Source organism: Asterias amurensis, chromosome 3 (genome assembly GCF_032118995.1).
Source record: "Asterias amurensis chromosome 3, ASM3211899v1".
In the NCBI taxonomy this organism is placed as follows: Eukaryota; Metazoa; Echinodermata; class Asteroidea; order Forcipulatida; family Asteriidae; genus Asterias; species Asterias amurensis.
In genome coordinates, this window is record NC_092650.1 from 1073003 (window position 1) to 1099233 (window position 26231).

A 26231-nucleotide genomic window follows, 5' to 3' on the forward strand; every position below is an offset into this window, starting at 1 on the left:
GTTCTTTTTCACCAAATCAAAATTTCTTCTTTATTTTATATTTCAAAATACTTCAAAAAACGGTTCACAAGTTGAACATTTTGAACACCTTGTCCTGTCTTAGCCAATATATTTATATCTTCTGATTTCACAGATTTTTTTCACATATCCCTCTTTTGTCATTGTCAGAACCATCTGTTGTTAAAATCATGTCATGTGTCATTAATATTTATGGTAGTTTACCATAAAAAGGGAGAGTCTGACACAGTTTACTGTTTATTATTTCCCATCTGGCTGTCTGTCAAAACCTGACCATCATGATAACAAAACTGCATTTTTAAAAATAAAACAAACCGAATAATTAAAGTTAAGTTATATGGGATTTGTGGCATTGCATGGTGTGGTATCAATCTATGTTTTGTTTGCAGAAAAACCATGTGTGTATCTACTGTACTTGCTGGGTAGCTTATGATCATTTGAGAATTTGTCTATCGCGGAGTAGATTTTCGGAAAAAGAAGAACAAAGTATACAAGAAGTTCTCGACTATCTGGCATGGGGAAGTAGTTCGGGGATTTTTAAAAGAGCAGGTTTTGACAATTTTTCACTTTTAATCTATTTTACCAAACAACGGTTAATATTCTTACTCAAATTTACCTGCTAAAACCCCTTTAGAAATACATAAAGTACATATAAGAGGGGAAGTTCAAATTAAGGTCTGAATGCGTTGTATGTATAAAACCTTTAAAAAATTCAACTAAAGAGCGGGGAAACAAATGTAAGCAAAACTGTAAATCGGAAAAATGATTAGTTCTGGCATCCATGTAGCACGTTCCATTGCTGACAAGGAAATTTCATCTTTGCGCCGTGAGGGACTCAAGGTTAAATTAATCGCAAGGAATTTTATTTCTTTCCCGGTGCGTGTAGTACCCACGTCGGCAAATTAGTTTGAGCTGTTGCTCAATGACTTGCGTCAAGGGGCCTTGATTTTCAAAACGATCATTTTGTCGGGAGCAATCTGATTGGTTAATGAGCACTATGCTTATCGTTATGCACTTCATTACAGCCGACTCGTACGTAATGGTTGACCGTTTGACCATGGCATTGAAGTAGCGTCTTCTGACAGATTCTCCGCTCTTTGGACCCATTATCGGGATATCAAACGGCCGTTAATCGATACATAAAACATTTGAAACTTGCCATGGTGGGAGTAGAATTAGGTGAGGATTATGTGTAAATCTCTTTTGAGTTGTGGTGGTTTTGAAAAGGACCAGTGGTTGACAACTCAACATTTCGATCAGTATGCTCTGATTGTCTTCTATTTATAAGTTGTTTCAGCTGACCGCACAAATTCACTGAGCACAAAGGAAGATTTACCAACCATGCAAAGTGTTTTGTTTTGTTGTTTGACAATGTTTGTTGCTGATTGTTTTATTTACAAAATATGTTTAGCATGGATTTTTGCTCTGCTTTGTGGTTCTTTGAATGTTCAGAAGCAGAAGGCTTTGTTCTGCTTACAAGAAAGAAACATGTTTACATACAAACATGCACAAGTACTTATCATAATATCCGCTAATGGGATTGGGGTGATATGCATCATGTGTAATTGTCAAATCCTTCACCCTGCAGAATACACACACACAATAGAAAACCTTTTTGGCACAATTTTTAAAACAAGCCTTCATAAATTTTATTAAACCATCAATTAATACCACCAAAAAGAATACATCAAAAAAAAACTATAGAAGAGTGTTACCGCAAACTCTTCTATATCTTATCTCCACCATGCAAAGTTTCAAATCCTACTTAAAAAAAAACTAAGAATCTTTTGTTTTGGAAATTTGTTTTGTTATATATTTTTATATGTCAATATAAACCACAATGGAAACTGACTGGGTAAATTTTTAAATGATATTTTTTATGTTCAACTTCCCTTAACCAGTATCCATCAGTAATTAGTAGGCCCACCTGTGGTAAAACATGGTTTGTTTTGTTTTCCCTTCTCTATCTTGTTTTTGTTCCTGTTCTTTTTTTTACCGACTTCTATCAAGTCGATGTCTTTATTGGTTCCCAAATCTGCCTTGTACATTTTAGTCTTCGCAGCCGGGCTAAGTGACTAATGTATACCCAAGGTCATACAGGCATGGTGCAGGATGATAGAATCCAGAAAACCCTTGTTGTTGAATGGCTTTGTGAGCTCTGTGTCCACCGAGCGTGGATGCTGCGTGCTGCAAGCCCGTAATAAAAGGGAGAACAACAAAAGATTGTCCAACTGGGAACAGATCCTGTTTTTCTTTCTTTTGTCCAAGAAAGTCAATTAAAAACAACAATTACTTGATTTAATTGGTTTACATTGGGTTTATTACTGAATGCAATAATTTGATGGAGATATTTCTTTTATTTCTGCATCATGTTGAAAAATATTATTGGAAGGGGGATTGTGTTCCAATTAAGATGAACAATCAAAAGAGTGAATAGAAACATACAACTATGAATGCATTATACAGTTTGGACTTTACATTTGCAAAAAAAAAAATAAAAAAATTACCAATTCATTTTCTTAGTTATCTATTTTTTTATTTATTACTATTTTAAATCTACATAATGTAAAAAAAAAAAATATATATATTTTTAACAAATTAATATTTTAAATCTACAGAACCCTTTTCCTTTCAGTGACGTGGTTTGAATGATGTAATTGGGTTGTGAGATTTCTCCTCTTTGAGACGAGTCAATCGTTTTCCACAAAATTCGTCAACTATTTATTCTTCGTTTGTTTTCTTACTACAATATTTTTTTTTATGAGATAAGATAATCCTCTTTCCCCATGGTCACTCCGACCTAATTGATTCCACAAAGAGCAGGTGTTGCTGAGTGTTTTGTGATTATTCTTTGGTGGGTTTTGAGTCTCCTCGTTGACCGTAGTAGCCATTAAGATGACCAAACTACAAAGAGTGTCCTTCATTTTTGAGGCTTTTTAGAAGCATGGAGGAAGCAAGGTTTTATGAGAAATTGTGGGAAGTGGGGAGAAACTTTAATTTATTATTAAGAGTGTGAAAACCTCTTAATAATATCAATGGCTTGTGTTGAGTGGTGAGGTTTTGAAATGTTTTTTGTGTTTTTTGGTCATACCATTGACCATGTAGCATTTAAAATGGATTTCTTCTGTCATTTGCTGTCATTCACAAATAGTGAATGAACAAACAAAATAACAAAATTGACTGCAGCTTTCTTTCTCTTTTCATATGTTAATATTTTTTTATTAAAGATTCTAAGGTTCATATTTATATTTAGTCTTGCAATTTAAATAAATGTAAATCTCCCTCCTAGTGTACATACAAAAGTGATATAAATATTTACCTTTAAAACTGCCCTTTCTTAAAACTGTTCACTTAATGCATGAAATTTTCTTAATCTTTTGTCATTTTTTACTGTTATGCGCCCTCAAACAGACTTGTCCTAGATAGAGGGCAATATAAAACCAATTAACTATTATTATTATTATTCCTTATGTATCTGTCAGATACAAACTAATTTTTGGACATGAGAGGCATACTTATAAAACATTAACATTTACAGAAATATAATTTAATTTGAAAATTCTTTGACAATATTTGGCCATTCATGCCTAATTCGCTGGCTGACACGTGGGTAGAACCCAGGGACGCAATCGTCCTCTGTAAAATCATAAACACTGCCCTCGCAGTCATTGTGCGCATCCCGTAAGGACGCGCTATAACTACATCCGTTAAGAAATGTTGTATCCCTTCCAAACCTCCCTCGTGCCAACATCGCGGGACCCAACAACAAATGATTTATCCATTAACCGAACAATATAAGCCTTTAGAGGCGTGCTAAGACAATATTCCTTAAAAGGAATTGCCAGACTGACTTTTGGCAGTTTGTTTATTCTGATCACATCGGATGATGATTTATCCATTAGGAGCAGAAAGGCCCCTGCCACATTATATTCACCATTTTAATTACGGAGCTAGAGTTTGGGATATTATTGTTGGGGCCATTAGCAGGATCAAGAAAAAAACTCATGAATTTATTGGAATCAATAGTTCGTTGGAAGCTGTGGGGCGTTTGGGGGGGAAGTTAGAGAAAGTACGTTTACTTGTGAAAATACCCCTAGTCGTTTCATGTGATTATTATTTTTATATCTTACAATGACATGAATGAGTTCAAAGTTGCTTGTTAAAAAAATAAAAATTTGCCTGCGACAAAATTTGCTTCAAATTTGTTTGTAATTTGTATGGCTTCTGTGCTCACAAAATTGTGACAATTCCAGCTGTTTCTGGCAAACCATTTGTTGTAGTTCAGTTGCAAAACACAAATTTCTGCATTTTTTAAAACCATTTTACAAAGGTAGGTTACCAATGATGTTGGTATCTGTGCTCTTACAAAAAAATCTGCCGCCAGACATGAAAACTTTTTCCAGTCCGTTAAGAAATCACAAAAGACACTTTATTATGGACGATTTACAACCCTTTAAATATTCAGATCACTGATCTCATCAAGTTACACCCGCTGCATTAAATTTTACATCTTCTTCAAGCCAATTAACAGATGTCCATATACTGATTTTTTATTTATTTATTGTATTATTATTATTATTTTTTGTGGCGGAGGGAGGGGGGTTGGTGATAAGAAGAGATGAGAGTTAATTCTCTTGGGACATAGGGAAGTGTCATTATCTCTAGGACCCATTCACACCATTAGCTCAGTGAAAAACTAAAATGTAGTGGCTGGAAAACCACATGTTTTTTATCCACATGCATGGATGTATAAAGCTTTCAGCAGAAGAGAGAGAGAGTAGGAGCTGTTAATAAGAAGGGATTATTAAAATAGAGGAATATTAGACAATAAATACTCCGCGCTTTGTCTGAGAAGTGTGGTGGGAGAATCTCTGGATGACTAAAACATGATCCTGTGTCAGGTGTGGAAATACTCGCTGATACACCGTCTTGGGACAGTAACATCACAGCCAGTGCCTTTCATATAGCTGCTTAAGCACAAACAGTAGCTTAGCACAACATTATGATGCTAAGCGGTATAAGGACACTAGCCAAGCTACCATGTCACAATTTTTAACTGGTATCCTCCTTACTTCTGCTCAGCTGGGGAAAAAAATCTGTTTCAGCAGCATTATGAAGTTGAGCTCTGATAAATCATGCAATATAAAGGGTATTACAAAACACACCATTTTCTAATATGTAGAGTTCCAAATGTTCTCAATATTTGCAAAAAAATTAAAAAGAAAGAAATGATTTAGTCTTACACCAAGGTCCAGTTATAGAAAGTTAAACAAAGGCCCATAAAATCTCTGGTCGTTCTCGCTGCACAAAAGAAATTGGGAACACCTGAAATTGTTTAATAAAATACACAATTCTTTGTGACTGTTACCCGACTGGTTTTGTGTGTGTGCTGTGCTAACATTTGGCATTGGGCATTTTCAATATGCCTGGCAGTAAAGATATTGTAATTTTTGTGGTAGTTGTGGCATTGTAGGAAATGGGTTAACAAGACCATGATAGGACTATTATGTTTGACAAGAGTATAACATGACACTCTGGGGACCCCGCTGCTCAGCTGTTTCCCCAGTTGTTTACAGCATATTTACAGTTAACCCTTAAAGTTTTATTGTTTACTATCAATGCCCAGTGGGAGTTGACCCTAAAGGTCAGACCACCGAGGTCACAAACCTAAAGACCTCCTGTTTTAGACAGGTTCTGTAGTATCTTTACCAATGGTATTGAACTGCAGAGTGGTTTGGTGTCAGACTTTTAAGGAGTAGTTTCCAAGGTTTAGTAGTTTGTGGTGGGGATATGTTTATAACAATTTATTGGGGTTTGCAGATATACATATTTTGTAAAATTTAATATTGGTTTGAGTTCACAGCATTAACTCTGTAATAAGGCAGTTAGCAGGTTTTGTGTTATGAAAGAGCAATTTCTCATGTCCTCCCAGAGTTCATAGTTGATAAACAGTGGACACATTGGCCAGTAAAATTTTATGAACCGTTAAGAAAACCTACTCGGTGAAAATGTAAACATGTCAGAAACTTCCCATGTCTAAATCTGTAAATGTCAGGTAGCTAATGCAATTGTATTTTTTTTTCTTTTCTTTTCTTTTGTGGGAGATGTTTTTTATGCATTCACAGTGCATTTAGAATTCTGCATGTCTTTGTTAGGTAGGTCTAGCGTTGTCCTAAGGGGCAGTAAATTACAAACGTTGACAGTGATAAATGTACATCTTACTCAGACAACCTTTTAGTGTCTAAATAAACTTGAAATGGGTAATGGGTTTTCCAGTGTACGCTTCTTGAGTGTTTTGGAAAGGACTGTCCACTGTAATTTGTTTCTTTCCAACTCATTCTTCATTGATGAACAACACTGTTGAAAATAACATCAAATAGTCAGGAATCACTATTGCTTATTAAACAAACATATATGCGGCACCAGACCAAAGTGGCGTTAAATATGCATGGTTTGCTAAGTACATGCAAATGAGCCTTCCTTTCTGAAGATTAATTTAGCATGTACATGGGGGAATAATGGGTTTAAGTATATCAACTCGCAAATTGGTTTGTATACAATACGTACGCATATATGTAAATCAATAATCATGGTATTCTTGTACATGTATCATTACATCAATAGTTGCCACGGTAACACCGTTTCCAACTCTGCATGTAATGTGATAGTTTACATGTTGGTTTGATCACCGCCCGGAGCGACCCAATTTTCCGATTCTTGTAAGGAACACAGCGGGGATACTTGTCCATGGTTTGAGGGCAAAGCAGGTTAACAATTAGGTCAGGTTTTTTGAAAATATCAATATTTATACCGGTCATAACATCGGATTAAATAAAACAGCGAATAAATGGAGCAGATCAAAGTTTCATTGTCGTTGGAAAACAATGAATAGAAAACAATATGAGTTGTGCAACAAATGAAGAAAAAAGTTTGTTTGAGCTGAGTGCTGATTTTTGTAGGAAAAGTCAGTAGTCATACATGCCTCTTGTGAAAGTAGAACAAAATAGTTGTTTCTGCTGATGGCTTTGATAGAAGGTTCTTGTAACATTTTATCACGGCAAACCTCATTGAAACTTGTTTCTTTTGTAAATAGAACTGTTTTCATATTTCATATCCTGTCCTTGGCAGATTTGATGTAATAATGGGTGTTTTTTATTCTTCTTTTTTTTGCATTCCCCCCCCCCCTCACTTATTTTTTGCTTGTTTGCATTTATTTCCAATGTCATATGAAAAACCACAAATTGGCAAGACTTTAATTGCTGATAAAGTAATATAGAATGAAGATTGTTGCCATAGTAACACGTCGTCTAATCATCTCATTATGTGAAATGATAGACTGCCGAAGTCCACTCCACAAGCTAGGGAATTATTAACTCATAGTTGCACATGAATACTTTTCTTTTCTTTTCTTTCTTTTTTCTTGTTGTTGGTTTAAGAAGTGTTTTATCAAGAAAGTGTATATAATCAGTTTAGCATCGGTCTCTTTTGTGTAATTTGCAATGCTGATAACGCTATACAATCCGAAACCAGACTCGCTTCCTGTGGTTTCCATAGTGATGCCATTTTGAATTGGTTAGGGTATGTTAACAAAACACTCAAGTGGGGAGGGTACAGAATCAATTATTAATACAGCGATATGAATAGACATATGTCTTACAATTATGACAGATGTTTAGTATACCCTGACATATTTTGTAACCGAAACACGCTTTTAGCGAGATTGAGAACAAATACACCTATGTCAATTTCAAGCTCTTGTAGTGATGGGAGACCCGAGGTATAAAGCGTAATCACATATCGACATTGCCTTAAGGCCGTAAGGCCAAGTAATTGTCAAATGGCTTTGAAATGCAAGACCAACTTAACTATCATTCACCGAATTGAGGGCATTTTAATGGGCCGTGCATACATTGTTGACGATGGACTGCCAAGCAAACAAAAAAAAAGAAGCATAAACGATGACGTAAAGTTGATGAAGATGCTTATAACGATCATGGTGCGTGTATATCAAGTCGTTTTCACGCGCGGTTGAGCGCCCTCGTCACTTAATCCCCTGCAGATAATAAATTTGCGCACAAATTTCATTTACGATATGTTAATTCAGATGACTAATCGCAATTGGATATTTGTTCCGGGGCCTTTGTTGTGCCAACTGCAATGATTAAATTTGAACCGCTCTGAAGTAACTCAAGGAAAAAAAATTCCACAGGCAATTTGTTTGGGGCAAAAAAGTGGCTAGTGACATGTATGTAATTGCTTATAAATACTGTATGGTTTATTTAGTGGTGAAATTACATATTCAAGCACACAATTCGCTGTATTTGTTAATCAAATTGTTGTAAATCTTCCGCCAGAATAAAACTGAAGATGGCCTTAAAACTGTGGCTGTATTATTCTATTAGCACAGATTGCAAATTCTTTGTTTGTTTTGCGATGATGTGCACTCGGATACGAAACCAAAAATCAACATTCTGCGAGAACCAGCGATCAATTATGTCATAATTGCTTCTACATATGCAAATAATTAGGTTGAAGTTGTGGTGCTTGGGATCAGTTGTTTTGTCTATTTTTTTCTCTCTTTTTAATGGTGAAAACTTAGACTTCTTAGGGTTTAAAACTAGAATTTCAAAACATGAGTACCAGGATTTTGTTTTTATAGATAGTGAGTAATTATAGCTTAAGGACATAAAAGAGACATAATAACCATCATGCCAATTAAATTTTCAATTAAATTTTTAAAATTTGTTTCACCCTAAAATAATAAAAAAATATTTTGTTTCAAAACCAAATTGAAACCTGGATATGGCAATTGTTTCTAATCTTCAGTTTGCATGATGATCTGAATTATATATGTTTTTTTATTTCTTTGTTACGTTGTGTGTTTCTCTGTCTCGTTCATTTCATCCTGCTTTGTCTGCATCATGTAACAGACATACATTTATGACGCGGGTCAGAAGCACACCTTTCTAGTGGCAGCGTGATTATTGTGAACAAAAGATTGAAACTCATTAATGGAAAAGTCATCTTACATTTATTTGTAACTCAATCAGAGCTCGGTGTGGAACAAAGGAAAAAACACTTTATCATTTAGGTTTTTTTTCCTTAATGTAATTATTACATCAGTCAAAAGTGTCATTTTGTGAAATAAAATTTGTGATAGGAGATGTTATTTCTCTTAAAATTGTTCTTCATGGGTCCCACTCAATTTTTGCTTAGCAAAGAAATTTGTTAAGCAGTATTTTATTTTATTTTTTGGAAATCAGGCCATGCAATATTGTAGGTATAACAAGTTTTACTACTGTACAAGTATGCAGGCCTGATACTTCACGTAGGTAACAAAGGACGATTGCCTTCATGCCCCATGGTCATTGCCTTGGTGCCCTTGAAAAGAAATTTGCAATTTCCTCATATTGGGCGTCCTTTACCAAGGAGAAAATACCTTGGTGCCCCTGCCCTTTCAAAAACAGCATACAGGCCCGAGTGAGTGTGCATAAACCTGTAAATACGTGTTTTAATGACAGCTGAATTGTCGGCCCTCGGTTGTTACGAGAAGCGATCGATTTTTGGAATGATGTTTGTCTGTGACACAAAACAGAGATTGTAAGCATTTCAACTTTCGTCAGGTCGTATCCGTTCTTGTTCAAACAGTTGATCTGAAGCTATAATGCTTGTTGCGCTGAGTGCCGAGTTGTATGTAGCTCAGATAGTTGACAAAAGAGATCCGTCAGCGCTGTCAATGTTGGAAGATATATGTCGGCTGCTCGACTCATTGAATATGTTCAATCATCACATGGCTAATGTCTTTGATTACGCAAAGATATGAAATGTGAAATTACTGATAGGGTTGGTCGTTAAAGACACAGTGTAGAAAAGTAATAAATGTTGATTTTGTTGTGGTTGGAAAGATGACTTAAATGTTGGCTGAGGTTCAGCATGTTGTGGGTGATGTTATGTTTTCATAATTTGAGAAAATTAATTTTTTTTATCTAAGGGGTGTCTGGGTGTCTGTTTGGACACTCTGTGTAATTTTGGTACCACACTTTATCTTTTATTTACATATGCCAGCACATCACCAGTCAAACCATTGTACATAAGTTAGCAGCTAGGGTTATAACTTGTTTAGAGGGATGTACTCAACAACTCCTGTTAAACTTCACCCTTAATTCTGTGGAAGCACCATGAAATGACTATCTCTAATGAGTTGGGGTGGTTCTGAAAAGAACTGTTGGTTTCAACTCGACGTTTCGATCAGTATGCTCTGATCATCTTCTGGAGAAAGCTGCATTTCCACCAGTTTCAAATCTTACAGATTCAATGTCAAATGATATTGCAGAATGCTGTAATTTTGTAAACAGATGAAGCGTTTGAAAACCAATACAAAAATCAGTTTGGGTCACACCTTGTTTGGCAATTCCTAACCGTCTTGAATTGTACATGATCCAAACAAATAATTATTTCTGCATCGACTCCAACTACAATGTACGCATTAATATTCAAAACATCTATTGTTAATTAACATACAGATAACGCAATTGCCCGTTCAGGAAATTAAGTTAAGAAGTAATTACTTTTCTAAATTAATGGCTTTGTTTCCTGCGGGTTGTCAATTTTCCAGTGATTGGGGGAGAAGGCTTCATTCCAGAATTCTTGTTTATCCAGCCAGCCCCCTTTTCTTCAGGTTTTTCTTTTTTCTCCGTTCTCAAGGACACCGTCTAATTTTCTAACATCCTTGAACTTCTCCTTCTGATGGTTTTCTCTAACAATTATAGAACAATTTAATTTGCTTGCTGTGCAATTTCAGTTTTTGGGCAGTCGCGGAATCGGTTAGAGTCAGACTTTTATAAAAGAGATTTGTTTGTACGCAGCAGTGACATGGTGTGTCTTCTCTTAAACCGTTTATAAACATAATGTAGATTTCTCTTACAAGTGTTTATCTTTAGGGTAAATTTTTATGATGGTTTCATGTCTTCATTTGATTGGCTTCCTAAATATTCTTGGGGGAAGAACATCTTACTACACATTTAAAAAAAAATTGTTTTATTTGTTTCAACGTGTTGACTGTTTCTGACTCTCTTTCTCAAATAGTAGATACGACATGTAAGAAGAAAGGTTTTAGTCAAGACATGTTATTTTTTTCTGTAACTTATAACAAAATATGAAAAGCACTGAAAAACAACAGATCTAAAACAATTCAGTTTCTTACCCACTTAAAAAACAAAAGAAACTAAACTACATGTATAAACACACTTAGAATTACAATGTCTGACTGCCACACATTTAAATCGATACTACGATTCATACAACCCTAGAAATTGACCCACAAACATTGTTTTCAACCGAGCAGGCCCGTTGTCCGAGCTCTGCAGTGATGTAATACAGGTAGGGTTTACGGCAGAATCCCCCCCACCCCCCCCCCCCTTTGATACAATCCCAGGATAACGAGGGAAGGTCTCTGTTTTGTCAGCGACGGAGAAGCATTGATTGTGTGATCTAACGCCTGTCCTTACGATCCATCGGGGAATCTACGCCAACACGCTTTTTTACCCCTTCTCTCTTCGACCCTTTTTTTATATTTTGCCCAACAGGTCTTGGCGAAATGTTCGTGGCCGCGATGTGATATGGCTCTAAACCCCAGAAGGAGTTATCGGAGTGTGTAGCTCAGTCACTCTAGCTAAATGCCGTGCTCACTTTACAAACCCCGAGGCCTCTTGTCTCTTCCTTGATAACTTGCCTAATCAACTTGTTATAAGCTAATTGGGGAAAACTTTGTCAAGATCGTTGTCCATTTTGCGCTAAATTGTGGAGCGTAAAATGAAGCTATATGCTGTTTTATTATTATTGATCATTAAAGGATGGAAGTGTTCATGTATTCATAATGCTCTCGGGTTGAGGTAATTGAGAAATATAAAAAGTTGTTCTATGATGTAGAATGTAGTTTTGATGTATGATTAAAAACAGTTTTTTCAAATTTTCTATACAGACTTCTTACAAACTCCTGTAATATCCCATTAAATTCAGTGCTTCATCTAGCAGAAAGATTTTTTTTTCTGAATAATTCAATCTCTTACTTTATTGAAGACTATTTAAAAGTTTAGGATAATGGAATTGTTTTCCTTATACAATTTGTTAAAATTTACTGATTCGTCACTTCTAATAAATCAGATTTTTTGTCTTGAGTGAGTATTTTGCAATCAGTCACGATTTTGATGTGGTGCAAATATATGCACCAATAGTAACTTGTATTGATACGTCTTCTACCGAGCCCCCCCCCCCCCCTCTTTATTCAGACCACTTGCTCTTATTTAAACATAATTTCCCACATCACCTGGACCTCAAAAAAGACAGATGAGAAAGTGAAATACGAGTAAGATTAATTTCTGCGTTACAAATTGACATTCTACTCGCCAACAATGGGTCCATTAAATTGGTACGTGAGGAAGAAGAAACAAACCCTGGTGGCTGTTACATGTGTATGTATAGTGGTTGTACATGTCCACATGCACACACAGGTTAATGATGACTCAACCAGGATAGAATGAGGCATAAAATTTGTACGATGCGTTGCCATTGGCTAGATCCCCCCCAAGGTCAGAGCTGAGTCGGGATCACGTCTCTTCGTTCTTCCTCTCTCTCTCTCGTCGACTCTATCACCGCCGTTGTCGTCGTACCAATCCTCTGATTGATTGTTATACACATCGTGTTGTGGCAAGTGGTCTGTATGAACACACTGTACGCTCTTGATTCTGTACCGTCAGCATCATCAGCGTCGTGGTTGGTGATCGGTCGCTCTCTACCTGTGGAGCTAGCTACAGCTCTCCTCGTCTCGTCTCCCCCTATTCAATAACCGTCGGCCACTCGTCACTGAACGCATCGCAACTGGTGGACTCTGTAGTGGTGGGCCCCTTGATGCGTTGAACCAAGGTAGGGACACTGTTAATTTGCAAAGGACTCCCAAGGAACTGATCTTTAGAATAAAAACAAAATAATAATTGATACTGGAGAAACTGGAGTTGGCTCTGAAAGATGAAATGTCAAACTGAGGACCCTACTGCTTGGATGCACAGTGTTGGACCCCCAGTAGGTCGGCATAGGAAAATGTCTTCTGGATATTGGCCAGCAATGGTAAGAGAAAACCAGTGCAATTTATTTTAATTTTATTGGATTGCTGAGGGGTTTGGAACACTTCCATGTGGGCATCTGTTTGTTTTCTGTTAAGTGATGGTGTTTCTTTTGTTGAAGCATAATCTTTGGCATAATTGTAGAACAGTTTCTTGGTGGCTGTTTCTTCACACCGGGCGATAACAATTTAACATGGTTATGGTTTTTGTCCATCAGCAGATAGTAAACAAACTGTGGATAAAAAGTGGTCGGACTGTATCCATCAATTTTAAATGCTCTTTGCAAGACTCTAAGTAAATACATTTACTTGGTGTAAATATTGCAGTAATTTCTTAAGTGAAATGAAATCACTCGGTTTAAGAATTTTTTCAAGTTTCTATTTTTTCCCCAAAACGTGATTTATTTCTTTAACTTGTCACCTTTTGTTTACATTTATGAATTTATTTTGCTTAAGCATATTGAGGCTGAGACCAAGTTTCTCTCAATAACATAATAAATAAATTGTTTAAGAGGGAGCATTTTCTTAGGTGTTTTGTTCACTCCGTTTGCCGTAACGTACGAAGTACACAAATCAAATTTATAAAAACAACAAAAATCTCCAAGCAGAATTAGGACGGCAGGTCCGCCAGCCATCGTACCATGTAAGCTACATCATTTTATGACTGGTCCTCGTCTGTATTGGTCACCATTTAGTCATACTTACAATGATCTCTATGACAGAAACTTAATCATTCTGACTCATTAGCAAACTGCATTCTTATAACAAAACCACTATAATTTCCAGAAGTATTTTTTTGTTTCCTTTTTAAAACTTTTGTTTTTTTAATAAATAGAGGATTTTGCATCGGGATAAAGAATATATAATAGATGTTAAATTTGCATCAGGGATAAAGAATATTAATTTTGGTTGTACTCATTTACATTGATTTGTTTAGCACTGTATACTCGGTGTTTTTTTAATTTACCTCGAAAAATTGTTGCCTCTGAACAATTTCTTGAGCCACAACTACAATGATGGGGTACACTATACTGTCAAACTGAACGGAGCCCAAGCAAGCGACCCTAGCAGCAATTCAATTTATCTTTATCGGCCCTCTGGCTTTAAATTCTAAGATTATAACTTACCATCGTCGTTGTATCAAATATGTATAAAACTATGACGAATGTTTTGGGATTTTTTTTACCACAAGATTATGTGGAGCATTGAGAAGAGGGTCTCCAATAATTTGATTATTGTGTGCGGACAAGCTAGCCAGTAGTATTTTCAATTATTCAAGAAACATATATTTGAATAACATGAAGGAATGAAACAGTATTCGAATGTGAATGTGTTAAATATAATTTTGTTATGATGGAGAGAAATGTAAATGTTGTTCTTCGCCTCCCCCCTCAAAAAAAAAAATAGATAAATAAAAAATTCACTGTGAATATTTGACACAGAAAAACAGGGTGACCAAATTTAAAACCGGGTGTCCAAAAGACACCCAGACATCCCTCTAGCTAACACATGCTCATCTTAATACATCCTTTGTTTTGCAATGCCATCAATGAAAGCTTGTATTTGAAATTTAAATGAAAACAATTTGACCCACCAACTTCATTAATTTTATGAAATAGGTGTGGTGATTTTCTCCTTTTTGTAAAGTTCATTAACCAAAGCAAGTTGGACTATTTCCTCGCTTAGAATAGCAGAGTCATATTTCTAACAAGTCGGCTGTAATTTTAAATCTGTAAATAAAAAGACGGCGTAATTAGTTTGTCATCTCGAACCTAAAACAGGTTGAACATTCTGCAAATTGGTTGTGTAATGAATAACTCTAATTGAATGAGGATTTGATAACTCGTTAAACAAGTTTACAGAGGTCCCTGCCATTGTCTCCTGTCCCATATTAATTAAAGTTTTTGAGTAAATAGATTTAAAGAAGTAGAACTAAAGTTGGTCTGTCGGGATGTTTGTGGGCACATTGGGTTATTTGTTGTTTTTTGTTTTTTTACGGCGCACAAATTAATTCCCTACGTCCTTTTGAGTCTCTAAAAACTAAACGTCAAGGAGCAAGTCTCTCTGCTTGGATGTACTTGTTGGCATACTTGAGCCCCCGGAATGTATTCACCGGCGAAAATTTGAAAAATAAGGCCAGCTTCTTGACTTCCAGAGAAGGGACAATGGGTGCCAAGATTGCGGGCTTGTTTTCGTAATGATGGCAACTTTCAAAGTCTGAATTATGCATGGAGGATGGAAAAGGGTATCCGTTTCAGTCTTGAAGCCGGATGGCAATCAGACCCCCCCCCCCACCCTGAAGAGACACGGTGACAGAACGGTGGACACACACTCACTCAAGTATCACCAGTGTCAGACATTTCCATGTGTGTTAAGCACGCTGCGTCGTTGGTCGGGGCAAGTTGATAGAAGTGGATGAGATTCTCTAAGACTGTTGTGATTTCTCTTTTAACGGGAGCTAAAAGCCCTCCGCAATGCTGTATGATAAGTGGGTTTTCCATCACTTGATCTTTGCGTGAAAGCTTTGAAAATCATCATAGGAGAATTCCCTGAGAGCTTTCTGAGAGTCATGTTCCTCAAGGGAAGATTCCACCGTTTTTCTTAGATCCGTTCTTTTTTTCCTCTTCTCCTCTTGCTCTCCTTGATTCAGTTTTTTATGATTTTTTTGTTTGTTGCTTTGGTTAGTGTCTTGAGGAGAAGAGCAGCACTCTAAGCCCGAGTTTCATATGGTTTTACAGATTGGTCATTCTCTCTAATTGATCACTGGATTATTTAGTTGCGTCCGAGCTCTGCCTCCAAGCAAAGGTCTCGCCGGCAGAGAAGGGGGGGGGGGGAAGTCTCATATCTTTATTTTTGCCGAGCGCAACGCGATATCTTCGTCATCTACCTCTTGAGGGGATAGAGTGATGCATTGAAACTAGGAATCACAGGCCATGTATTTATTTAGTGACATCAGCGGCATTGATCTTCCTTTACATCAAGCGAAGCTTCGCCGAGTCCGTCAGGCCGTGCTGAATTTTTTGACACATGTAAATCTTTTGGGGGTGCTATTCAAGGTTATCTTGATCAGGACCAAATACACGTAATGCAAGTAGTTATCGATAAAAGGAGAGAATAGAGGTCAGGCAGTTATTATGGTTTAAAACTGAGAATGTGATTCTAAAACTCTGAGATATGGCCAGGATTTTTTCTTATCCTCAGAATGTTTCTCCAGCGAATGTTTTTTTTTAAAGACTGTTTGAGAGAACGACCTTTCAGTTCTATTGATTCAATGTGCGTCTGAGCATTCATCAGGCCATTTAAGAGTTTCTCATTTCCTAAAAAGGAATAAATATAATATATTTATTTTCCCTGTTTGGTAAAAGCCTCAAGATTAGGCCACTATCCTCTCTTTCAGTGTCATCCCTTAAAAGATTGTTCAAAATACTTAACAGGTTCTCTACGTTTAATTTTGTGTGAATTGTAAACACGATCCTTGTCAGTAATCAAGCAAGGACAAATTGATTACATTTCGGTGTAACAAAAGAGGAATACTTCAGATAGTTATTTTTCCATTATTTTTTGAGATAATTTGAGACAAGTTGGTACGGCTCGGAGAGAGAAAGCTCTTAAAATAATCACTTCATATTTAAAGTAGTCGCAATGATCAGCACTCGGTCTTCAATTTAGCTAATGGTACGGTAGAGGATTTCCGGAGTAGTTCTTTGCGAGCTCTGCAGACCTGCTGCAAATATTCTCTTTCAATTTCTCTTCCTTTCTTTTGAGAGAGGGGGGGGGGGATTGTTGAAGACAGAGTTTCTTCAAATTGGACGTAGATTATGTGAGCCGATTTACATAGATTTCAAATTTACTTCTTGTGTTTTTATGGTTCAGAAGTAGAAAGCAAAATTGATTTTTTTGAAATTAATCTTTGTGACCTTTTTGGGATAAGCCGATGTATTAAAAAGCAATTTGTTTGTGGAAAGGATATGTTTTCTTTCATCCAACCAACTAAAATAAGATTTTGATTTACTTGTTTTGATTTTTAAATACATCACTTGTAAAAACATGATAAATATTCCAAGTCAGTGACAGAAAATATGTTTTAGGAGGATTGTTCTGTTGATATACTTAAAAAAACCCACATCATTTCACCACGATCCCTTTAATTGTCATGAGACGTTAATGATAACTAATGCAAAAACTCAACCAGCGTGACTTATACAAACTTAATTCTTGAAAATCGGGCAACTGCTAACAACAAGTAGCTCATCCTGATACCGGAGACGGCAACCAGTTGTCGGTTCACTGGTTTCCCGTAACATAAATGTTTCGTGTTTACTTCACGCACGTTGCGCTACACGGACGTGCATTAACAATGGTCTTACTCATTCAGTCATCTGTACATGTAGTACTTAAGTTTTCCCCTGGGCAAGCATTGATGGCCAATTGCTGAAGAACGTAGTTGTGGAACTAAACGAGTCTTTTTTCTCTAAATTAACGAGATAACCTTGAGGGACTTTACATCTTAATGAAGGAAACCAATCATTGGATGCACTTGTGTCTCCCGTCCCTCACCGCGTCTCTCCCACCGTCCGTCACCATATCTGGCTCCCTCTCACTACCTCTCGACAAACTGCTCCAAATTTGCAAACCACTTTCGAGCTAATGGATTTTTTTTTCTTCTTCTGAAGAGATTTAATATTTGTGTGTTAGAGTTTTGCTATTTTGGGCTTTTTGTAGAGTGAATTAAGTGTATTGATTGTGGAGTTATGCATTTTTTCGGGTGAAGTGGACAATTCTATATTTATTATCCACGTCGGCCGAGTGTTTCTGTGGTAATGCATGCATGCACACATCCTTTCTTTAAGGCTCAACTCAACTTGCTTGTTTTTTTAAAAGCCCTATGAAATGTTTTAGATTGTTTGTCGAGAGATTGTACATTGTGAATTCTGTTTGCCAAGCTATTTAATTTTAGCTACTAATAAAATTTAAAAACTTAGTTTATTTATTTATTTATAATTTGTTAACTTTATTAAACTGACACATTCGGCGTGAGGAAAAGAAAAATAAGTACTGCAATTTGTTTTTGTTACATTCATTCCAATTCTCGACTCTCCAATAAACACAGTATTGTATGTGTTTGAAAAAAAAACTAACTTTGAAAATGCTAATTAAACAATTTCTTGTCTGTTTTCATTCTCAAGGTACAAATAGATAAGACTAAATAAAAAGCCTTTTAGGTTTGAAAATTAAAACAAGAGAACCACTACAACTACGTTTAAATTCATGAATCTAGATTCTCAAAAAAATATATACATATTTTGGCCCCAAATTTTTTTATTTTATTGGTTTGCATTTAAACCATCTGTCTTTGCAACAGCTGATTTAATATCTCAAATATATTTTTTTAGCATCTTTTTTATTTCATTTTGTTTTAAAAGGTACTCCACTTGTGAGTGTTTAGCATATAAAAAAAACCATAACGCTGCATTATTTAAAACATTTCCAAACCAGTCATTAAAAAAAGCGACTCCAATTCATCAACGATCATCCCATCTTTATTCAAAAGCGTTAAAGAAAAGAGAGTGGAGATAAAAAAAAATCAGCGTAATCTCTGGCTCTGTTTGCCATTTCCATTAGTAAGCACGAGCCTCGTCAAGTAATTGCCAACACAGCAATTATTTAGTCCTCTAAAGGCGCAGATAGTATAGCGATAAAGACATGGATATTGTTCCTTGTATGGTAGCCTCAGGCTAAATCTGTTGAAATTATTAGAAGAATTCTTACTCAAAGTACATTGACATGTTCCCTGAACTCAACCAGCCTCTCATAGCTTTAGTTCACACACGTGCCGTTTTATGAATGATTATTTTATTTTATGGTGGTTTTTTTCTTTCTTCCCAATTTCGTACTGGTCATAAACGATTTTTCTCCCGACTGCATGGTTAATTAATCATTTATGACTGGTACTTTGCCAGTTATTTATTACAATATTAATTTTTGGTAATCATTTCTGTTTTCACGGAGGATTATTAACAGGGCCGGGGTTTGTGAAGTCGGCGGCATGAATTCGTTATTTTACGCTTAATTATTTTTGACATTGGATTTGGTTTTATGTTTGCATTTTAATTTTGCTTCCATTAAAAAGTTGGATTGGATTAAGTTCTTACATCATGTTTCGTAGATTGTATTTCCACATGATATAAATGTAAGCCACCATTACATGTACATGCATCAGATCTTAATTGCCAATCAGAATTAATGTTTTTGATATAATAAATTTGAGTTCTGCTTGTGGTAACCAGAACAAAGACTCTTTCTTTTCACTTTTTTTTTCTACTTTCAAAAATATCCTCTTTTCCAAGAACGGCCATTAGCATATTATGAATTCAAAGTCATAAATCAGAATTAAGTACTCAAATTTAAATTGAAACTTTCAAGCAAAATTTGTATAAATCCTCTATTAATATGTATAGCTCCTCGTTCAGTTTGGTTAAAATTTAAGAGATATGTGTGAGTGCATTTTCCTACTACTGCGTTTAAACCAACAGTCAATTTTTGATAATATAAACAGATGAGGTAATCATTATCCTTTATGAACGCTACACAAAGAACAGCTGAACTTCATTGTTTCTCATTAAGACTGAAAAGTAAACAGTCGTTACCACGTCAGCCAATGCATTCAGCCATCGAGGGTTCCCGGTGTATGTACATAACGCCGTGTGCGCTATGTGTTTGATTGTGTTTGTGTAATTGTCAATCATCCGTTGCGGAATTATGTCGATGCACTTTCCTCGATCTCAGTTCCTCTCCTTGTTCGTCCGTAGCAACCCAGCTGCCGAAAGAACATTTACCCATAGGCGTTGCTCCACTGGGTGCGATGTCGTCATCAGCAACGAGGGTCTAATTTACTTGATTCCCCCCCCCCCACCTCAGCTCCCCTTCTTTATATCTTTGTGCCATCTTCGTATTTTACTCAATAAAAAATATTGAAGCCTGCCTCAAGGTAATGTTTAGCTTAGAACCGAACGGAGAACTCGGGAGAGAGCCGGAAAAACAGTCAAACCTGTCTCAAACAAATAATGTCAGAAAGTGTTTGAGGAATAAAACAACGGCTAGTGGGGTAAGAGTGGATCCAACATCCCAAGGACCCCTTAGCTTTGTTATTCTTAATTAATTCCGCAGAGAAAAGTGGATAATAATTTAACAACCCAAGGTTTTTTATTTAATCCGTCTTCATTCTCACACAAAGGCAACTGAAGAATTCCTACTTGAGTTGTGAGATTGACAAAGTTGAAAATATAGTAACGCAACAGAATGATCCCACAAACTTGTCTGAACCGTTCTGCCCATTTCTTGTATGTCCCAATTTATTTACATCCAACTTCACACGAGGAAGAGGTGAATTTTAAAAGCAACTTAGGTAGGATGTTTGCCCTATATATTCCTGAAGCCTCGGCTGTTCATGTCGACTACTCGATTTCAAGTACAGTTTGGAGTAAATTAGTCTCTTCTTTGAGACTATTTGTGACCGGAATCAGTAACTAATGTTCTGTCAGAGTTCTAGACGGAGTGCATGATGTGTTCAGTCAGCCATTACGCCCAGCAGGTGCGGAGCCAAGCACACTCAATTTCCAATGTTAACATAAAAGGGAAAATTGTAACTGATTATCGAACACAAAATGAAGTCCCATGCTTATCAATCAAGGATGGGGAGAGAAAGGCACGCTATTTTGCACGGTCCAGTATTCTTTTTCTTTTATTTTCGGGAGGCTGGGAAATCACAAAACAGGTGGGCTGGACAATGGAAGTTAATTAACGTGATGATTGCATTATGTATGCATGTGTTTTCAGGAGGGGGAAATCAAAACTGTTAAGAAGACATCAATCACATGGGAGCTGTCCGCAGAAAGACAAAGTTGTTTCTCGTTATGTAAACCACTCAGGAGAAACCTTCATTAGGAATATTTTTGATATATTTTTGTTCTTCTTTTTTGTTTTCTTCTTTTCTCAAAGACCTATGGGTGATTATTAAGTCGGCTTATAAATCATGATGTGATTCATTGTGGTCTTGTGTTTACACAGATCATGGTGATGATGAGTTGTGTTTACATTTACTGTCCTTAATTTGGTTTTGAAACCATCTGTTGTGTTTTTATTGTCTTTAACTAGAATAAGCACCACTAATTAACCTATTTGCATAGTTTAACCGTTAAAATTATTCTTAAAATACGGAGAAATGAAATTATAGAAAATCTTTTTTGTGTCATTCCCAAGAAATCTTAAATTTCTAAGGAGTAACAATAATTTTGTTCTTGAAATACAATTTTTGTTCTTCATTTTCAGTTGTTTTCTCAAAATTTGTGTACTGTGTTTTTTATTGATATTGTTTCTTTGTTTATTCATTTAGATTTGTTACTTTTTTTCTCTCTTTTTTGGGGGTGCATGAAAAGAATTACATGGTAAAACCAATCTATTGTAATATGATTGCCTTCTATCCAATTAAATAATACATTACAACTCTGCATATAAAACTCTCCAATTTATTAAATCAATATTTACTTTTAATTTATTCCTCACCAAACCACCCAGCATTTTTTCTTCTTCTTGGAATCGAATGAACACACACATCAAAAGTGATTCACAAACAGTTATTTTACTACGTTATTTTATTACGTTATTTTATTACAAGTAGTCTAATCCAATCTAAGATAAATTATAATTTCTGGTCTTTATTTCTTGATGTTATTTCATGGAGGATTATATCGTCGGTCGATTATCGTGTCCCAAACCCCCGGGAAGATTTATGAATCAATAACATTCGCCGGCTTAGACAAACAAGCAGAATTTGTGCGATGTCAATCACTCTGTTATTTTAAGCGTTTAATAAAGTCATGTTATGATGATAGGAGTAGGGTTTTTTATAATTAAGTTTTATTATCTCTGTTAATTTTGAAAGAAATATTTAGCATTGACTCATATTCTGGATTGTGGTGGTTTGCATTTTTAATGTTATTTTCAACTTTTAACTTTCGACCAAATAAGAGAAGGAAAAGTAAGGAGGGAGTGAACTACAATTTAACTGGAAGCCGTGACTAAATTTTTGGAGAAATGAATACATTGGTAAGCATTGAAGAAACCTTGCTTAGCAAACCAGAAATCCCATGGAATTTACACTGGTGACCTTATTGCTTAGCATATTTGTTAAGCAGCTTAATATTGAGGCTAATATTCATCTAGGTTAGATCTGTGCCGACTCGCGTCCTTTGTTGACGTCACCCGTGAAGGAAACCGACTCCATGTTATGATAAAGATCTATAATGACTTTGTACAAGTGCGTGAACGTTGGTATTTTTCAGGCTTAAAAGGAGAATGGTATTTGTACACGACCAAATAGAAGTAATCCAAGAATGAATTTTTGAAACCCGCAATTAGCGTCTTGATTTAGAATTAAGCCACCGGACCAACCGATTTGTAAGACATCATGTGTGACAAAGACCAACATAAAATAATTATATTCGGGGTGAAGGGGGGGGGTGGATGCTTTAGCAGGTGCTTATATTGTACACATTGAAATATTTTTTCTTCTTCTGAATTCAAGAGAAGATATTGTTGGGGGGGGGGTGTATAGTTCTAATCACAAGTGACACATCACAACATATTGATTTTGTGGCAGTCCGGGCCAAATTGGCCCAATGCAAACACAGGTGTGAAATTTAATCAGCATTCTTCCCATTTAATATCTTATAGTGGGGGCCTTCTGCCTGTGTGTTTTCTGCTCCTACATTTCAAAGTCCTGTGATATTCTACTGATTCAATAGCATTAATGAATTTCTTCCACGCGAATTCCCTCCACGGCAGTATTTGCATGTTTTGTTAGATTGGCTGTGCATGTTGATGATAGCCTTCCAATCACAGTTTGTTTCAGGAAATTAAATTTTAAGCTGTCCTTAGAAGAAATGCCCTCACCATCACATGTGGACACACGGACATCTTTTACACAAAATAGCAGAAGTTTCCCCTTCTATTTCATACTAGTGAGAAACATATTATGTATTTTTAATTGTAGGTATTATTTTTTTAAGTTGAATTTTTCGCCCATAGGCCTATGACTTGAAATTTCCAACAACAGAAAATCAGCAAAAATAGTTAATGTAAAAAAAAAAAAAAAATAGAACAGCTTTGTTTTGTTTTGGTGGTTTTGGTTTTATTAATCAGAGTAAAAAGGTCAGAATTTGACCTTTAGAAAACAATTCCTCTTTTGGATGTTTCAAATTTCACTTAGAAAGAGTTAAAAAAAAAAAAAAATTTTACATCATTTTAACAAAGGTTAGACTAGAGACTTGTATTTTCCCCACTTTTATAATGTCTCAAAACTGAATTGCAAAACAACAATTTCACATGTTTCCTGCTGTTTCAAAACAAAAGACAGTCTTTGTAAGAAACCACAACAGCTCTTTAAAAACTTATCATCACTTAGCTGTGTATTTCTCCAAACTCGTTACTAATCAATAAGTATGATTTGAAAAATTTGAATCCTACGGAACACTCGGGAAAACATTGCTCCATTTTGATTGACTTGTTAATCGATAAAAATATGATTGGAAAACGATTCAGAATCCTGACAATTGCGTACAGAGTTTTTTGTGTATTGGAGATAACAAGTAAACTCCATACTTGTATGTGGCAGCTGCATACTTAGGCTTTCTCTAAACGGACGTGGCTCTTCATTTCGACAACACCTCTACAACTATTTGTGGGGGCTCGAGAGTGTTCAATTTTGTGAATTAGGTCACTGTCCCTGTTTTTTTTGTATTAATTTTAAAAGCGTTTTTTTTTTAAAACTTGGTTCCGAAGCAAAACAAAATGCATAGGAAGAAACTATAAATAAATAGTAAAATTGCGGGTACAACCATGTGGAATGTCTCTTTTGTGGGGGGGGGGGGGGTGGCTCTGAAAAGAGCCAGTGTGGTCCCGACGTTTCGAACAGTATACTCTGCTTGTTGTCAAGCAATACTTTAAAAAGATGCGTTGCTACATGAGCTATGTTTGTTTGATGGCATGAATTATTGGCAATGAATCATCACTTTGTGGTCGGTTTTTCTTCGAAATTCTCAGTGTAATTAGTGCCCCGGTTCTTTGTGCTGAAATGAAAGAGTAATGAAGCCATATTATTTGAATCATGGCAAAGTGGTCTGGTCTCGTAGAGTGTCGCTGAACCTGATTTAATCAAACGATTATTAAGTCAAGTCAAAATGTAAAATATTTTGTGAAAGTGATTTTAATTTGATCAGTATTTCAAAACATTGTCGTCAATGTGTTTCATCTTTGATTAGTATTAATAATGTTTTAAGCACACATCAATTTTAGATCCCCACTTGCTATTTTATTTTGGATATTAAGCAAGTTTTTTCTTCCCAGCAACATTCTAAAACCATAACCCGATCATTCTTATTCATCTGTGAGAAATTCGAAACACAGTATGTTGTTGTTGAAAGTTGAAATTGTGTCAAATTTGTTACCTATGGAGATTCGATTACGATCTTAAAAGACCAAGGGTTGTTGAAACTAACTCATTCATCATCTCATACCTGATGTACTCATATTCAAGAAGAAGATGAAGAGGGGATAAAAACAAAACGCCTGCAGGGGATCTCCGATGTAACAACACCACAGCCACACCCCTACGCATCACTACATCATTACAACTCCCTCACTTAATCTATCGTCACACGCACGCGATAACGGTTTATTTTATTTTATTGCCTCGTGCAGTCCCCTCTGTTCCCCGCAGAGTGTTAAAAGCTGAATGACGAGGTTGTCGTTCCCCCTAGCCAATTTCTTCTCATCCAATCATCCAAACTCACCTGTGTAATTTCTAAGAGCTATGAAGGGTATTAATTACTTTGGGAAAATGGCCACCTGATGTCTCTCTTGACACCCCCCCCCCCCCCTTCTCCCGAGTGCCGCAAAATGTGTCTAAAACTGCTCTGTGTACATGAGGAGACATCTGTAACAGTTAGAGAGGTTGTTACATTGCATGCATAACTCATAAGGCGACTGTTGAGTGTATGTGTGCATCAAACTTCAATTCAATCGAGCAAGAGCTGTGGGAATACATTTTTTTTTTCGATGACAGATTTGAATAATTGTGATGAGTTACTTAGAAATTTGAGAGACTGACGTCTTTGTTGTGATTCGGGGAAATGGGAAGTGGTGGGTAGTTATGCGCAGTTTAATTGAAATTGGTTTCCGGTCGGCAATCTTTTAACCATGGAACGATATGTCAAAAATTTAGCGATCTTGTGGTTTTTTTATTTATTTTTTATTTTTATATTATGATGAAATGGTTTCTGTTTTGCTCCATCTCTTATTTCTTATAGTAAAAGATGTTGTTCTGGCTTTCACTTAATTAAAGATACATAATGTATCTTTGCCCAAAGTGTAGGTTTAAGTGCTCACAGTTGAGAAGTATTTATATATATTTGCCACCAAAACCTGTGCAGGTTTGATTTGTAGTATAACTTCAAATTGTGGTTTTCATCCATCATTTTAGATGTCATGAAGTGTAATTCCAGATGTTGGTCTGTCCAGTTTGGTGTTTTGATGACTGTACTGAATTGAAATAACAATTATTGACTCCTTTTATTTAGCGTGGTTCATTAAGAAGATGTAGATACATTATGAGTCAAGATTTGTGGTCTGCACTCTAGCCGGGTCGATTGTTGATGAGGAGGACACGTATCTTGTGGTCACTTTGTCATCAGCCTCTTGAAGTGGTAACTTGCTCACTTTCTCCAAGACAAAGGAATCATATTTTGTTACAAATTTGTTCTGTCTTTTTTAGCAATAGTGAAAAGGCCCCCCAAAAACTGTTGGCTTTTGTGGATATATTGTTTTCAGAGATAATGTCAAACGCTGGGCAAATTGCCAAAAACCAACAATGATTTTAACTTATTAATTATTCACAAGTGATAGTATTGTTGTATTCTATGTTTGTTTTGAGGAAAGTTATAAAGCAATAACTTATGGTTGAATGGAATAAGATATCCAGAATTATCAAAAGAGTCTTAAAGCAAAACAGGAGACTGCTAACAAAAACCATCCTGATATT

The 26231-nt window shown here is 36.0% G+C and overlaps 1 protein-coding gene across 5 annotated transcripts in view; it reads left to right on the top strand.

Annotated features, from left to right (window-relative positions):
* The window catches only part of LOC139935065 (TOX high mobility group box family member 4-like), a 77365-nt gene that overhangs the window by 39519 nt on the left and 11615 nt on the right, over positions 1-26231 (top strand). Inside the window, exon 1 of one of the 5 annotated variants that reach the window (XM_071929516.1) lies at positions 12741-13140. The exons of the other annotated variants lie outside the window; for them this stretch is intronic. Within the exon in view, the coding sequence (XP_071785617.1) occupies positions 13042-13140 (99 nt within the window). The 5' untranslated portion in view covers positions 12741-13041. Of the gene's footprint in view, positions 1-12740; positions 13141-26231 lie in introns of those variants that run through there. 5 annotated transcript variants of the gene reach the window in all.